Source organism: Motacilla alba, chromosome 17, assembly GCF_015832195.1.
Source record: "Motacilla alba alba isolate MOTALB_02 chromosome 17, Motacilla_alba_V1.0_pri, whole genome shotgun sequence".
Classification (NCBI taxonomy): Eukaryota; Metazoa; Chordata; class Aves; order Passeriformes; family Motacillidae; genus Motacilla; species Motacilla alba.
Genome location: NC_052032.1, coordinates 6,219,021 through 6,234,004, shown reverse-complemented (window position 1 = coordinate 6,234,004; position 14,984 = coordinate 6,219,021). Strand labels below are relative to the sequence as shown.

General features: G+C 41.4%; 1 protein-coding gene across 27 annotated transcripts in view; it reads left to right on the top strand.

Annotated features, from left to right (window-relative positions):
• Positions 1-14,984, top strand: part of FNBP1 (formin binding protein 1) — a 96,948-nt gene that overhangs the window by 17,665 nt on the left and 64,299 nt on the right. For 4 of the 27 annotated variants that reach the window (XM_038156297.1, XM_038156286.1, XM_038156285.1 and 1 more), the window contains exons 1-2: positions 5,781-6,304; positions 12,338-12,453. In XM_038156297.1, the coding sequence (XP_038012225.1) occupies positions 6,230-6,304; positions 12,338-12,453 (191 nt within the window). In that variant the 5' untranslated portion in view covers positions 5,781-6,229. Of the gene's footprint in view, positions 1-5,039; positions 6,305-12,337; positions 12,454-14,984 lie in introns of those variants that run through there. The other 23 variants (XM_038156276.1, XM_038156272.1, XM_038156270.1 and 20 more) reach the window with 15 other exon arrangements.

Below are 14,984 nucleotides of genomic sequence, written 5' to 3'. Positions count from 1 at the left end.
CTTTGCGAGGCTTTGTGCAGTGATTATTTGGTTAAGGGAAATGCGATTACTTTTCCTCAGATTTAAACTTTGATGTAACACAAGCTCACACTACAGTTAATGGGAGTTGTTAGCTGAGGATAAACTTCATAAAAACGTCAGTGAAGCAAGCATGTGAGAATAGGAAAATATGCTCTCTTCCTCCAAAGGATAAGAGACTGAAGTGATCGAAGAATTATTATCAATAGCATTTATGCTTTGATGCACAGGTGGATGTTTCTGATGTGTCAATGGCAGAGTTGCCTCACTAGTTTTGGTCTGACCATATTTTAGCTTGGTAATTCTATGGCTCTACAGGTAATGTTGTCTTTTGTAGAGAAGAAGAAGCATGGCGAGGATCCGCTTGAAGTCTGAATATTTTATGCAAGTGGGATCAGATTGAAACAATGTTTTTGTCCAAAGGGAGATAAATGGCCTAACTCTGGGACATTGCAGAGTGCAGATGCAGCTGGGGTTAAGCTCTTCCCTGAATGTTTATCAGTGAAAAACTGAGAGGAAAAAGGTATTGGGTAAAAGAAAAATATGTGACAGGATTGTAGAGGACTGTCTTGGTTGTCATTTTTACAGCTTCATGAAGGGCCAGGTTTTATTGTAATATAAATGTGTGAGAAGCTGTAATAGATGGATTTGAGGCACAGAGTCTCTACAGCTTTCTTTTGGCTCTTTGCTTATATTTCTGGCCCTGTTCCAGAATTTATCCATTTTTTGCCAGTGTAGCTTGACTCCACAGAGTGGAGTGTATGAATAGCTAATTCTGAATTATAAAATGCGCTTTGAACAGAATATGTTTGTTAGCACATTTTGAAGTGACCATCTTTGTTGTTTGCAGGCATTTTAAATGTTATACACTCTGACAACATTGTTGTTCTATCCATTGCATTAGATTTGAGTTGCATACATCTCTGATAATCTTCCTGTTCTGGAAACTTCACTATTTCTTGGATCAGAGTGGAAGCACCTAATCTAATTTCTGGGTTAAAAATGGAATGCAATGGCAGATAGAAATACTTCAGGCATAGCAGTAATCTTATTTGGTCTTGAGTGTGAAGTAGCTCTTGAAAAATCTAGGATTGTATTTGTCATGTCATGGTATTTAAGGTATTAAATGCTTTCTGAACCCCATCTACAAAGAAGTTTTTCAGCAGTTTGTTCCATTTAATTTTGAAATGAGAGGAGGGAACAGTCAGTTCACATCTTTCCTTTTGAACTTTAGGGAAGTGTTTGGAACACTCTGAAGTGGGAGAGCTTATTTTTTTTAACCCTAGTTATTGCCATTGCTCCAGTGATTCCAGGACTCAGCCTCAAGCTGAGCAGAATTAGTGATTTTTACAGCTTTTTTTTTTTTTTCTGAGTGTCTGCATAAACATCCGGCAAGGACACGGTGCCTGCACTGGGGTTTGGTCAGTTCTGGCTTCACAGCCAGGGGAGGAGGTGAAAAGGAGTATCAGGAGTAAAGGCTGTTGTGTTTAGTGAATTAATATATCTTTGCATTAAGGTGTGTAGAAAAGAGCTTTGCACACGTGCTCAGTTCTACGCCCACCAGGGGATTTATTTAGTGGAGATTAGAAGTTTTGCTGTTGAGAATACCAGGCATACCTGATAAGACCTTTGCTAGTTTTTTAAACTGTTATCTTTTGGGGCTTGTTTTGATAGAGGGGGACCAAGGACTCTTATTTGCAAAGTGTAATAATGTCACTGATTGTTTTTAAGTGGTGATATTAAAAAAAAAATCAAATTAATCCCCCCAAACCCCTTTCCTAAACTCCAGTTGTGTGCTCAGATCTGAATCATATTCAAAAAGGGTTGATACTAATGAGTAAATTTTGACTTTGAGTATGCATTAAACAACTTGGGTATCCTACATGATGAAACCAGTATGGCATTGGTTTGTGGTGAAGTTGGGCAAAAAGCTAATTTCGGAAAAAAAAAAATTCCCACGGACTGCTACAGTTTGAAGTATTGTTCTGTGGATAAGATTCTGCTGCTGTGATTCAGTATGGTTTTGGATAAGAGGGCAGAATTGCCTTTTTTGTGTGTGTTCTTTTAAATGGATCAGCAGCCCTGTTTGGCTTTCTATTGTAGTTATCCACACCATGCAATAAGCAGGAACACTCTATGGCTCATTTTTAATAATCAGTACACAGCTGCCCAAAGGGGAAACTGTGGGCAAGAGCTCTTGTTGATCTTTGTTTTAACAGCTGGTATTATTAAGGGAGAGCTTCACAGACTGGGGAAAAAAAAAAAAAAGAGGATGAAAATCAGTCAACAGTTAATCCAAGATGTGGCCAGACAGCAAAAGATTTACTGGGAATTAGTTCTAAAATTGCATTTGTTCAAATAATTCCAGCAGAAACGAATGGGTGTGTATTAAATGGGGGAAGTGGGATGGTGCTGGGGAACAGTGAAAAGTTGCAACATTTGTCAACTGAAAAACCTTCCTGGAACAACAGCAGCATATATTTAGCATTGTTACCATGCTGCAACTCCTGGGGGAGGCAGCTCGGATCTGGAGCTCTGCTGCAGCTCATGATTTATACCCTCCTAGCAGCAGAGCCCACAAACCAGGAGGATCTGCTCATTTTCAAAGTTCTTGTTTATAATGCACGGAACAGTGAATCCCTGTGGGTCCTTGCAGCTTTCAGGCTGCAGCTCTGGATACTGTCAGCAAAAACCAAATCTTTATCCCATTCCTGTTCCCCCAGGACGAGCAGAAGGAGGAGGCTAGCATTGCTTTGTTTTGTTTCCTTGTTTTTTGTTTCTTTTTTTTAATGAGATTTGTGGGTATAATTAATTCTAATGGTAGAGGTGCATCATCTCTGTGGTCCCAGCAGATTTTAGTAGTTATGAGCCTTTGCTTAGCTAATGAGTCTGGATTTTAAAGTCTAGATTCTGCTGTTTATCCTCATACCTAGTACAAATAACTTCACTTAAATCAGTTGAATTGCCCTAGAATCACCAAAAGAAGTAGCAGTAGCATGTTTGTCTCCAATTTAAATAACTGAACAAGAGCATGGAAAGGTAGAAATGCACTCAGTCCTTCAATAAAAACAGTCCAACTTAACATCTGGCATTAGTTGAAGTTTCTCTCTTATTATCTTGTTCTTTAAGAGCTTTCTTCCATCCTGGGTTGTAATTTGCACATTATAATGTATTTTGAAACAAAACTGTGTCTTGTTCTGGGGTTTCTTGAGTGTGTTTTATAAGCAGAATTGTAGGTTTGAAAAGAAGTGTTCCTTTCTGAATGGGCGGCTCGTGACAGATGGTTCTCATTGTGGCAAAGTCATGCAGTGCCTCAAACCTCAAAGTGCATAAATTTATTTGAAGGAAATGAATCGCTGCTGCATCATGGCTATCTATGAAAAGTGTCCTTGGACATCGAAATGGTGCTTTTTGAGCCTTGCCTTTTCCTTATTCAAAGAGAACTATAAAATTCATTCTCAAGAGCATGAAATTGTGACACCTCTAAGAAGCACATTTCCCTTTTCAAGAGATGCAACATTATCTTTAGAAGGATCTCCCACTGATAACAGCACGTGATGCCTCAGTGTGGCCTTTTCAGGTACCTGTTTGAGTAAAACCAAAACAGCACCTACTGCTCCATGATGGATGTACTTCTGTCCATGCAGTCTAGGACATGTAATATCATTTGCCATCAAAAACTCCTTTGTTCCAAGAAAACAAAGCGTAGTCCTATTTGTCCCTCACTATCCACTCTCTGGCTCAGTTGCTGTTTCTCTTAATCACCTGTGGCTCATCAGCTCTGTCCTGCTGCAGCTGAACTGATCATATCGTCCTGCCTTCCCACTCCCCAGAATTCATCACTCCTCTCTGTTATCTTACCTCTTTCAGCATCTTTCTGAGCTGCTGCAGTACCAGCAACCACATCCTCTCTCTGAGGGTACATCCCCTCTCACCTTCCTTCCTGGCTGCTGTGTTAGCACAGTTACTTGCCCTGTTGCTATGGAGGGACTACAAGTTCTGCTTTACCACATCCTTTACAGGATACGAAGGCGCGGGGGGGAGGAGGAGGCTTGGTTTGACCTCAGGGTGGTGGAGGGTTTGGGGCTTCAATTGGTTTGGGGTCTGGTGAGAGGCTCGTTTTGCTGCAGTGGTAAGAACAGCCCTTGGGGGCAAGACCGGGAGGTTTCTTGCAGGGTCATCTGCTCTTGGAGTAGGATCTTGCAGGGTCACCTGCTCTTGGAGCTCCACTGCTTCTGTGGTCTCCAACTCAGAAGCTTCTGGCTGCTGCAGAAGGAGCAGCTTCACTTCACAGTTTAAGCTGTCAGCAGAGAGAAGGAGACACTGCGAGTGTGTGTGTGTGAATGCCTTGGCAGTGGATGACATGGGTTGTACTCACCCCGGGAAGCTTCTCCCCGTGAGCCACGTGCTGGGTTTTGCAAGGCTTCCATAAGAGGTGTTTGTTAAAGTGGGTCACCACGGCGGGAGCGTGGCTGTACTCCCAGTGACCTCTCCAGCAGGCAGGGGTGGCCTCTTGCTGACCTGTTGCTGTCCTGAGAGCCACTCTCCCTCCCAGGCCTGCCTTGGGAGCTTGGTGCTGGCTTTGCTGCTGTTCACTGCTGTGGGCTCGGTAACCCAGTGCTGTGTTGGGCACCTTCTCTGTTGGTGATATTTTTGCCCCCTTTGAAGGAGAGGAATGATGAGGAGGACTCCATGTTCTCAGAAGGCTAATTAATTACTTTATGATACTACATTATATTAAAGAATGGTATACTATGCTGTACTAAAGAATACAGAAAGGATACTTATTAAATGCTAAAAAAATAATAATGAAAACTCATGACTCATTCCAGGGTCTCGACACAGCTTGGCCCTGATTGGCCAAAGAGTCAAAACAACTCACACCAGGATGTAATGAAACAATCACCTGTGGGTAAACAATCTCCAAACACATTCCACCTGAGCAAAACACAAGAGAGAAGCAAATGAGATAAGAATTGTTCTCCTTTTCTCTGAGGCTTCTCAGCTTCCCAGGAGAAAAATCCTGGGCAAAGGGATTTTTTTTCAGAGAATGTGAATGCTACACCTTCTCTACAAGGAGGTTGAACCTTCACCAGTTCCAAGCTCCTTTCATTAGTGGGGATGTTCCTGTGCAGCTCTGCTGTAGGTGGATCTTTTAGTGAGATGTTGCAATCAAACTGGTTCCCTGTCGGCCCTGATTATCTGGTTGTGCTCCCAGGACTGGCCATGCCTCAGAGCAGCTGGAATATTCATGGTGCTCTCCAGGTGCTTGCCTTTGTGCCAGCTGCTCATGGTTTTTCTCAGAAGTGCTTCTTGTTTGAATTAAGTCAGGTTTTTATCCAGGTAGGGTTCAGGTATGGCCAAAACCTGCCTGTGGGACAGCACCCCGGATTAATTAGCAGGAGGGGTCACTCTTGAGTTTGTGGAAGGTGGTTTTTGGGGTGGGGATGAGTGTGGTTGGTCTCAGAAACAATTACAAGGCTGCGCAAAGTACTTTGCTATTATACTGGGGCAATATTATTTTCTACCCAAATTAAAACTGGCATAAATATTAGAACTTATTTTGCTTTCCAGCTTCAGCAAAATGCTGAAGGAGGTTAAGCATTTCAAGGCTGAAATATGGCCCAGAAACTGCTTTATTCATAATGTCTATTGAAACAGGCAGGACAATAGATGTGAGTTTATCTGGCAACATAAAAGGTATTTCAACCTAAAACATAGTTTGTTTCCACTCTTGCTTTCTGTCAATTCCCCTTCACACAGGTTTGAAATACATTCAGTTTCCTAATGATGCAGCAAAGAATCTTATTTGTTTTTGTGGTCTCCTAGCTAGATCAAGTTCCCAGGTGAATGGAAGAGGTAGACTAGTTAACCTTGAGGGCTTTATGGAAAAATGTGTTTAGGGGATGGCAATGAAAGGAAGATGGAGATGGGCAAGTAAGGTGGCTTTTTTCCCTGGGCTATTTATTATTCAGCTCAAGCAGAAATCATGCCTGTTTAGGCATCCTGTGAAAAGGTCGGGAGGAATTAATTTAATTCTTGAGGGGTAAAATGAAATGGAACATGTGTGGCAGAAGAGGTGATCTGCATGACAAGTGCACGTGATCATAAACAGCTTTGTTAGCAAGAAGCGGATGTGTGAGGGAATGGAAGGTTCTCTCAGAAAACAGCCAGTGAAGCCACAGCACTGTGTGAGTTAAACCTGGCAGAGATGGTGTCCCTGCCCCATCCCTCTGTGCTCCACGGTGCTGTGAGTGCTTCTTGTCTCTGCTGCAGGAAGGGAAAGGTTGGTGTCCTGTGTTCCATATATAATCAGGGATATTTGTTTAGTGTCATTAGCTGAGGGTTTCACCGACTTGCTGACAAGTTTTGTGTGGGAAGTTGATTCTCATCAGTAGTGGCTGAGTCAACAGATGCTGAATTGCTTTGGTATTTTCTACTCATCTCTATTTTCTGGAAGGCTCTTGCAGTGGTAGCCTGTATTTTATGCATTTTCTTTCATTATTAATTTGCCTGGAGACTGTTAACATTTGCATATAGCTTTATTGTAGGTCTCTGAGGATCTGTGATCTGAATTCCCGTGCATTCTGCCAGTGCTGGAGTGCCATATGGGACTCAGCCGAGCCTGTGAAGGGCTCCTCGTCTCGTTAATTATTTTTATAATTTGAAGTTGTTAAACCATGCAATCTAAAAAAGTAATTTAGAAATTGAACACTGTAATGTATTCTTGATCTTCACTTTAATTCCTTTTTGCCTATGAAAGTGAATGAGAGTGTTTTAAAAAAAGATATGGGAGGAGAAGGTATGATCAGAGGTAAAAATTAGCTATTAATTCCCCTATTACTATTTTTGTTATTAATGAAAGTAAACAAATAATCTTGTGAGGAAACAGAATCAAACTCACTGGGGAATGAGATAGTAGAAAGTCTTCAAATATTCTGAATATTTAAGAATCCTGAGTCTTTTATTGCACTGGTGCATGAGAATTACAGGGGAGGAGGCATATGCTAAAAATAAAGGCTGTTCATTTGCTATTAGCATCTGAATTTTCAGCATAGTCTTTCTTCATTATTTGTCTCTGTGTTAGCATTCTTAATTTCACGCTTCTGCACTGTCACCCCTGACAGCAGCAGAAAGGGTGACAGTGACAGTTTAGCCTGGATACTGGTACAGTAAATGCTGCCAACTCAGTCTACTCAGGGCAGGTTTGACAGGAAGATTTAAATTGCAGAATTAATTGGTAAATTCTCCTAGAATCCAAAGTTTTGTTCACAGTTGAAATCAAGTAGAAACCCCAGTCCTTCTGGCCTGGCTGGGTGTTGGAACTGGGCAGGGTGAGTCTGGCTGCAGAGAGGCTGAGGCTGCAGCTCAAGAGAAGAGTGAGGGCATCCCCTTTATTTCAGTCAATGTTAGGGCTGAAGAAGCCTCTTGGTGGCAAGTGAAGGTCCATCTTTGGATCTGAACGCCGTGTGTTGAACTATTTTGCAATAGATGGAAGCCCTCTAGAAAGAGGAAGGAATATCTCACTGAGCTGATCTTCAAAGACCTCATGAATAACACTTTATTGCTCAATAATTGGTTGTACTCCATGTTATATGGCCAAGAAATGGGAAGAAGGTTTTTCTTTTGCTTTATTTTTTTTTATTTTCTCCTTAATGGCTAAGTTTCCTCTTCCCAAAATACTTCGCATAGCTGGGGAATGTGACTTCAGGAGGGCAGTTGAGAAGTGAAGGGGATTTGACAGCTTAAAGTAACCATTCAAATGAAGCAAAGCAAATGGGCAGCACTGTTTCCATTTTAAGCATTGTCAGGGTAACAAGCATGCAACCGAATTTCAGAAAGAATGCATGGATGGGAGGTTATTTGGGCAGTGGTAAAAGCACTGGGAGAGAATTAATGGGAACAGAAATGAAGTTAGAAAATGAATTTAGAAACACACTTTGCCTTAGGGTTAAAATAGTCAAAGCATTCTGGGTACTTGGATGTCAAATTCCTGTTCAAGTTAATAACTAAAGTTCGACTTCCCTCTTTTGAGCTTCCATTTTTGTGTGCGTGCTCAAGAATGTGTTAAGCACTGGACAGTTTTTTTAAGCAGCAGGAGCTCTGCTTTCCCACCTGAGTCAGGTGGATCAGCTCCTGTATTCCAGCTCCTCCCTCACCTGGGCCAGTGCTTGTAGTGGCACATGTTGCTGGCTTTGGGAAGCAGGTGGAATCTGATGGAGGGGGTAAGTTACAGTTCCACAAGTTGTTTAATTACATGCATATTGTCACAGGCAATTAGAAGTCTATTCTTTTTAGTAAGCTGACACCACAATGAACACAGGCACTTGAAACTGGGAGAAGATGAGATTTGGCAGGTTGTAAGGATGTAGTAACACGAAGGCTGTGGTGGGAGCCTACTGTGACAGACAGCTGACTGTCAGTGCAGGATTTCTGCTCAAAGAATGTTCTTAGGTGTGAACCAGTCTCAGAGGAAAGTAATTCTTCTAGAAAATGTTTTGGTGGTTCTTTTTCTGGGAAAACAGGTGCGGTGTGACCTTTTGTTTCTCCCTTGCTGTGGCCAAGTGGGAGCATTCTTACTGAACATTGCATCATATTTCTTGCCTTGTTTTCTTGAATGCTAAAGCCCTGTGGAGTTCATTGTTTCCGGATGTTCTCCCTGACTGGAAGGGTGAGGATGCTGCAGAAATGAACAGAGAGTCTGTACTTTGAAACTGAAAGCTGAAGCAGCAGCTCATGGGGCACCTGAGGCCTCTTGCAGCTGATAACTGACCCTGCAGAGCTGCAGTGGCACAGTTCACCTGCTAAACCATCTCTGCCAGGGCTGGTGCACTTTGTGCTGAAACATGTGTTGCTCTCATTAGACTCCAGAATAATTGATGTGGGGGTGGGGGGGTGGTTTTACTCTATATTCCTATTGAGAATGCATTTTTGTAATGAACGTTGAGAAAAGTAAATAAATTTCCAAAAAGTGTTTTCAATATTGGTTATTTGAAGGCATAATGTTGTTAACTGCTCTCAAAAAATCTCTTCTTCAGAAGTCCTGTTTTGCATTGATTACATGTATCCCTGGACTTTGGGACTCCATTAATTGAAGGTTATGCTGTACCATCAACACCTTTTGTGTCATCTGTCCTCCCTTGATTCATTAACTTTAACTCAGAGCCTTTGCCTACCTTCAGTGTCCTTCAGATGCACGGAGCAAGGAGGACAATCTGTGTTGTGTCCCTCTGGTTGCACTGCCCTTCCTTTGCAATCTCATGCTCAGCCAGTGATGGTGTTGCCAATTTTACTGACTTTTTTCATCCTCAAGGCACTCGGCAAAGGGAAGGGACGATGGAATGCGTGACCCCAGTGTAACACACTGCTGTGGGGCGTTGGCTGCTGAGCGAAATGGCACTTGGGCCAACACTGTTCCATGCCCAGAAAAGAACAGAAACTCCTCTCTTTAGCAAATCTGCAGAGAGTTAAACTTCCCCTTGTCTCTCTTGATAGTGGAGGTCAGTGCTTGTACTTTTGAGGTGGTTCTGCCTAGAGCTTGGCACAGGGCAAGTGCCTCATCTCACTTTATAAATAGAAATTCAGCATCTTGCCCTGGCTGATCTGTCTGACAGCTGCACCACCGTGTGCTCCTCTTACACTGCTCCTCAGGGAGTTTTATTTCACCAAACCTGGCCTGGTGAGGCCTTAGAAACAGTCCAGCAGGTCCCTCTGTGGGATGCCAGCCCACACTGGGGCAGCTACCTGGAGCCATTTCTGGGCTTTTATTCCAACTCTGATCTAAATGATGTTCTGAGAATTGATTCAGGGTGGGATGATGGTGGGAGGTTTGGACAAGCCACCACCAGGGTTGTCTTTTCAGGGTGAACCTGCTCGGTCTTGAAATCTGGATTACCTTGAAGGGCAGGATCTCCTTGGAAGGCTTTCTTTCCTCTGGGAAACCTTGACCTTTCCTCTCTGGATGGGGTCACAGTAGGATAATAAGCTAGTTTATCAGAGCATATTTGTACCAAGAAAGGTGATTAAATTTGCTTACAGGGTGAATTTCCCTGCCCGAGATTTCCCTTCTCTAAATCAGGAGTGTGTGAATCCATGTCAACTTGTGACTAATGGACTTCCCCATGGGGTATTTATTTTATATGCATGTGTTTATGTTAAATAATGTAAATTATGGAAGAGTAGGGTGTGGGAGAGCTAGAAGATCTCTTTATCAGAAACCTTAAAAAGGCCATGTTTGCATTACTCTCCTGATTTCAGCATAATCCCAGAGATGGAGAGGTTGTATTTTTGAAGCAGAGCAGAAGGTGCTTCTCTGTGCTGGCATCAGGCTCCAGGCTGAGCTGAGCCCTCTGGCAGGAGGAGGACCATTGTTACCCCTGACTTTGCCTTCTCCCCAGCTGTGAAGCTGTGTGAAATTGAGATTTGTATATATGCAAACATGTACGTTTTTAGTCTGTGTATTCCCTTTCTGCAGAATGCACACATCCTCTTTCTCAGTGGCTGATGCTACACTGGCTCGAGGGTGATTTGTATTGCTGGAAGTAAGGATTTTATTTTGGCTAGTTTGAATTTTTTTATTTCAGTTGCCCTTAAACACTTTCCTGTAGTTTCTGGAGCACTTAGTCCTGGAGCACTTAGAGGTTCTTTACTATTTTTGTAACTTAATACTATTACCTTTTTGCTGTTCTGCCTCCAGTGCCTCTTTAATTGACTAAAACTGACATAAGTTAAGTTGAAGCCTAGTCTGGTTGGGCTGACTTGGTTTGAAATAGTGCCTGATGCTAAAGCAGAGCAAACACACAATGCACAAACCCTGTGTGTCCCATTCCACGAGCCTTACCTGCTGCTTTTACTCCCTTCTTCATGGTGTTTTGCAGATTTTGTCTTCTTAACATGGTTCCTATTTCTTCCCTTCAAATAACAATCAAGCAGCTTTATTAGCAGGTTTATTTTCTTTATTAGCTCCTGTGTACATGTCTGTTCAAGGCTGGCAGAATCCCTCCTGCCACCAGTGTAAGTCAGCGTCACAGCCAGATGTGCTACAGAGCAGAAAGTGGTTTTTGATAAAAGCAACATATTGACAAACCAGGCTTTGTTGTAGCTTTCAGTGATTTTTCTGCTCTGTGTCTGAATGGAGTGGGTTTGTCTGGCTTTTGTGTCTCAGTGGTAGCTCTGCACACTGAGCCACAGGGCTCAATCTTTTGCACAGAAGCATCACTTGTGGCAGAATCTCTGGTGGAGGCAGCTCAGCATCCCACCCCAAATCTAGTGCTGTGTGTAATTTTGGGGAAAACGTGGTCAATCTAATTTGTAGATTGCACAAACTTACTCTCTATTTTCCTTGTAAACCATAATGGAACCTGATGCCAAATAAGTTAGGCTGATATTAAAGCCCTTGTTTATTTTACAGTGTATGTCTGTCAGAATAAATATTCAATGTATTACAGTTTAAAAATTATATTTCAAGTATTGTAGAAACAATAACGTCTGCAAAGCTGTGTGGAATGGACTGTGGAATTTGAGTGCTGTTGAAGTAACCAAATTTTAAAAAATAAGGTGATTATAATTGAAATCTGCAGATAGTAATAAACTGGCTTGGATAATTAATTTGGATTTAGAGTTGCTTAATTTCTTTTGGCATTTGCAAATCCCAGGCTGACTTGTGGAATGTTCTTGATTTCATTGAAAACATGTGTGACTGTTTTTGAGGGCAACAATATTTGAAGAACAAAGCAGTATCTGTATCTAAATGGAGGTGGACAAGAAAACTTTCAGAAAACATAGCTTCTGTCATTTTGGGGGGCATTGTGTTGTCTGTTTTAGAACAAACATGCTATAAAGGAACTGAAGTCTGCTCTGTAAAAAGATTAACTGTTCTGAATAACATTTAAAATTCATGGCACTGGCAAAGCTGGAGTTTAAATCTACAGTTTTCATATGAAAATCAGAATTGTTAATTAGGAGTAGTTCCCAAATTCATGGAACATCTATTAGTTCTTCAGAGTAAAACAAAATACTGTCGTGAGCATCTATTTCTTATCCTACATGTAAGTATTTATATCAGAAGATGGTATTTAATAGAATTGCCAGTATTTCTGGAATGAAACTGATTCAGAAATGAGTAATGAAGAGTGTTACTGAATTGGGCTTGTGTTAAAATACAGATTTCTGTTGATTAAAAACCTGTCTCACTATAAAAGTATCTAACTGGTAATGGAAAATATTAACAACACTTTCTGTATGGTGATACTCCTTTTGTAAATTAATTTTAGTTGTCTCTGTGTTCAGTGAGACTAAACTATTTTTTTATTCATTGCAGGACCAGTTTGACAACTTAGAAAAACACACGCAGTGGGGTATTGATGTTCTGGAAAAGTACATCAAGTTTGTAAAAGAAAGAACAGAGATTGAACTCAGCTATGCAAAGCAGCTTAGGTAAGTTGATATGTAAAATTCTGGGCTTTGAGTTGCATCTCTTCAGAGCCTGTAATCAACTCAAAGTTTGCTGTGTCAGTGGTGGTTTTGTTTATAATAATGGCTTTTAGGAAAAAAGCTTTAAATTAAAAGATTGGAAAGTAAAAGTTAATTTAAGATCCTGTTGTATTATATCTGCTAGTAATCATATGTTTTGCAAAAGGAGAGGTTGTTGAGGTGGCTGAGCAGCACACCAGGGCTTACTCACAGTTTATGCATGATTAATGGCTCAGGCTTCGAGGGCAGCACTGTAATGTTTTCCATGAAATTGGGGCTGCTGTGCAAAAATGCTGAAGGGTTTAAGAATTCAATGGAATAATGATCATTTGTTAGGGGAAGTTTAGGTTTTCTTTTTCTAAGACAGGCCCTTTTTGAACGTGCGTGGGGAGGAATTACAGGTCAGAAAGGCAGCCCCAGCCCGTGGTAATTTTTCCTATTTAGTTAAGAAGGTTACAGCTTGAGATTTGAATTACAGTTTTACAATTTTTTGAGGTATCTCCTGATCAGAGCAGAGATCTTTGTGAATTAATCTCAAATAATTGCTGCTGGGTACTTTCTACATGTCCATGTCTGGCTTGATTGTAGACAGAGATGAGTATGTGTGAACCAGACACAGAAAAAATCTTCCTTGAGGTCAGGTCCTAAGGAAGAGGTGCTAAGAACCCTCCCACAGGAGTAGATATCACCTTGCTTTTCCCAGTGAGGTAGAAAAAGCTGAGAATTGATCAGGGGTGAGAAGGGAGTAAAGCACACAGGGGGTCCTGCTGAACAACACTGTTGGCAGCCACTAGTGCCCAGTGCTGAACTGGCAGTGCTGGTTTTAACTGGGAGAGGGAGAGCAGGAGTAATTATTCCTAACTCCCCCAGTAAACTGGCCTTTTATTTGCATGGCGATAATAAATCTTGAGGACTCTTTCCATCTTCTTGGCTTTTAAAGAGATGAGATCTGAGGTTTCAGTTGATCTGTGTATCTAACACAGTGTCTGTTTAAAAAAATCACCCAGAATTTGCTTGTGTTTGAGAGGATTGGAGATGCACAATGGGCTGTGATTTATGAGGAGCTGGTAGTAGATAAATCCCTGCCTTGATGGTTGTGTGCTCTCCCAGGGGAATGCCAGGAGGGTTCCCCAGGGTTTCTGCTACCGACAAGCAGGAAATAGAAAATGACTCGTGCAGGAACAAATTGCTCACATCCTATGGAGAGGAGCAGAGGTTGAATTACAGAGGCAAAATGAGCTGGAACAAAGAGAGTGTGACTGGACTGGGAAAGCCCAGCAGAGTATCTGGGTGAGCTGGCCCGTCTTAGGAACAATCCTGCACTAGACTCACTGGAGTATTCATGATGACAAATTCCAGGTGTAAAGAGCTTAATTATTGAAATAAACACCCAACTGTTGTTTGTAAATGAAAGTGAAAGATTGTTTTACCTGTGACCATGTAGAAACTATGAATTTCTTGAGCTTTATTTCTTATTCTGTTCAAGACTTCCCAAAAAAACATGGTCTATTTGTTTCTTGCCTCTCTGTGTTTTTATGGTTTGAGGACAAATACATCTTTCCCCAAGGAGCTCTTAAACACAGGGTTGCTTGCAGACAACTAAGAAGTATAAAAGAAAAAACAAAGAAATGTAGACTTGTCAAGTGTTGAGGTAAAACAGTGCTGGACATTAAAAAAGAAAAATAAATCATGCATCTGCTTTTATTTAATAAGTGTCCTTAAGCCTGGTGCAAACCTTTTTTGTACCACATCCATTTGGTGTAAAAGGACTGCATCACATCACTGCATGTCATAACATGCAGAAAATGTTATTAAAAAGAGACAGGTTAACTCCAGGTGAGTACTGTGGATGTAACTCAATTTTGTTTGTAGTGTAAGTAAAGCTGCTGGAATTTATTTTCTTCTGTGCAGCTTCTATTTTCTGTTCCATCCCTGGGTTCCCTAACTAGCTAGTTCTCCTCTCTAACTATCTACATCTCAGCCTGGTCATCTATTGAAGTTAGATTTTCTTCTACTTAAAAACATTTCTTTCCTTCTTCTTTATAATTCTGCTGATGTGTATTTAATATTTTAGGTTAGACTTACATAGCATTTACAATTAGCCTGTTTTGGGAGTCCAGATCTGACTTGGTTATTTTTTTAATTGTTTTGCACTGTATTTATTGAATCATTAGCTAGGCTGGAATGTAGGAACTATGGTAGAATGCTTATTTTAGGTATTTTAACTTCCATGGGATGCTGATGTGCTGGATGCTGTGCTCCCAGTGCTGAGGTGCTGTGTCCTTGTCACTTCCCCTGCAGCACATGCACTCAAAGCATCACAAAGGGTGTCAAAACCCTTGCCTAATGTGATGATGGATAGATGGCCTCAAGGAAAATGTGTTGGAAGAAATGCTTCAGGTGTCAGGATAATCTGAGAATCAGAACCCCTGATGTCTGACATCTTTCTCTCACATTTGTCACCCAAGTTGAAATTTGGGAGCAGAGAAACAAGC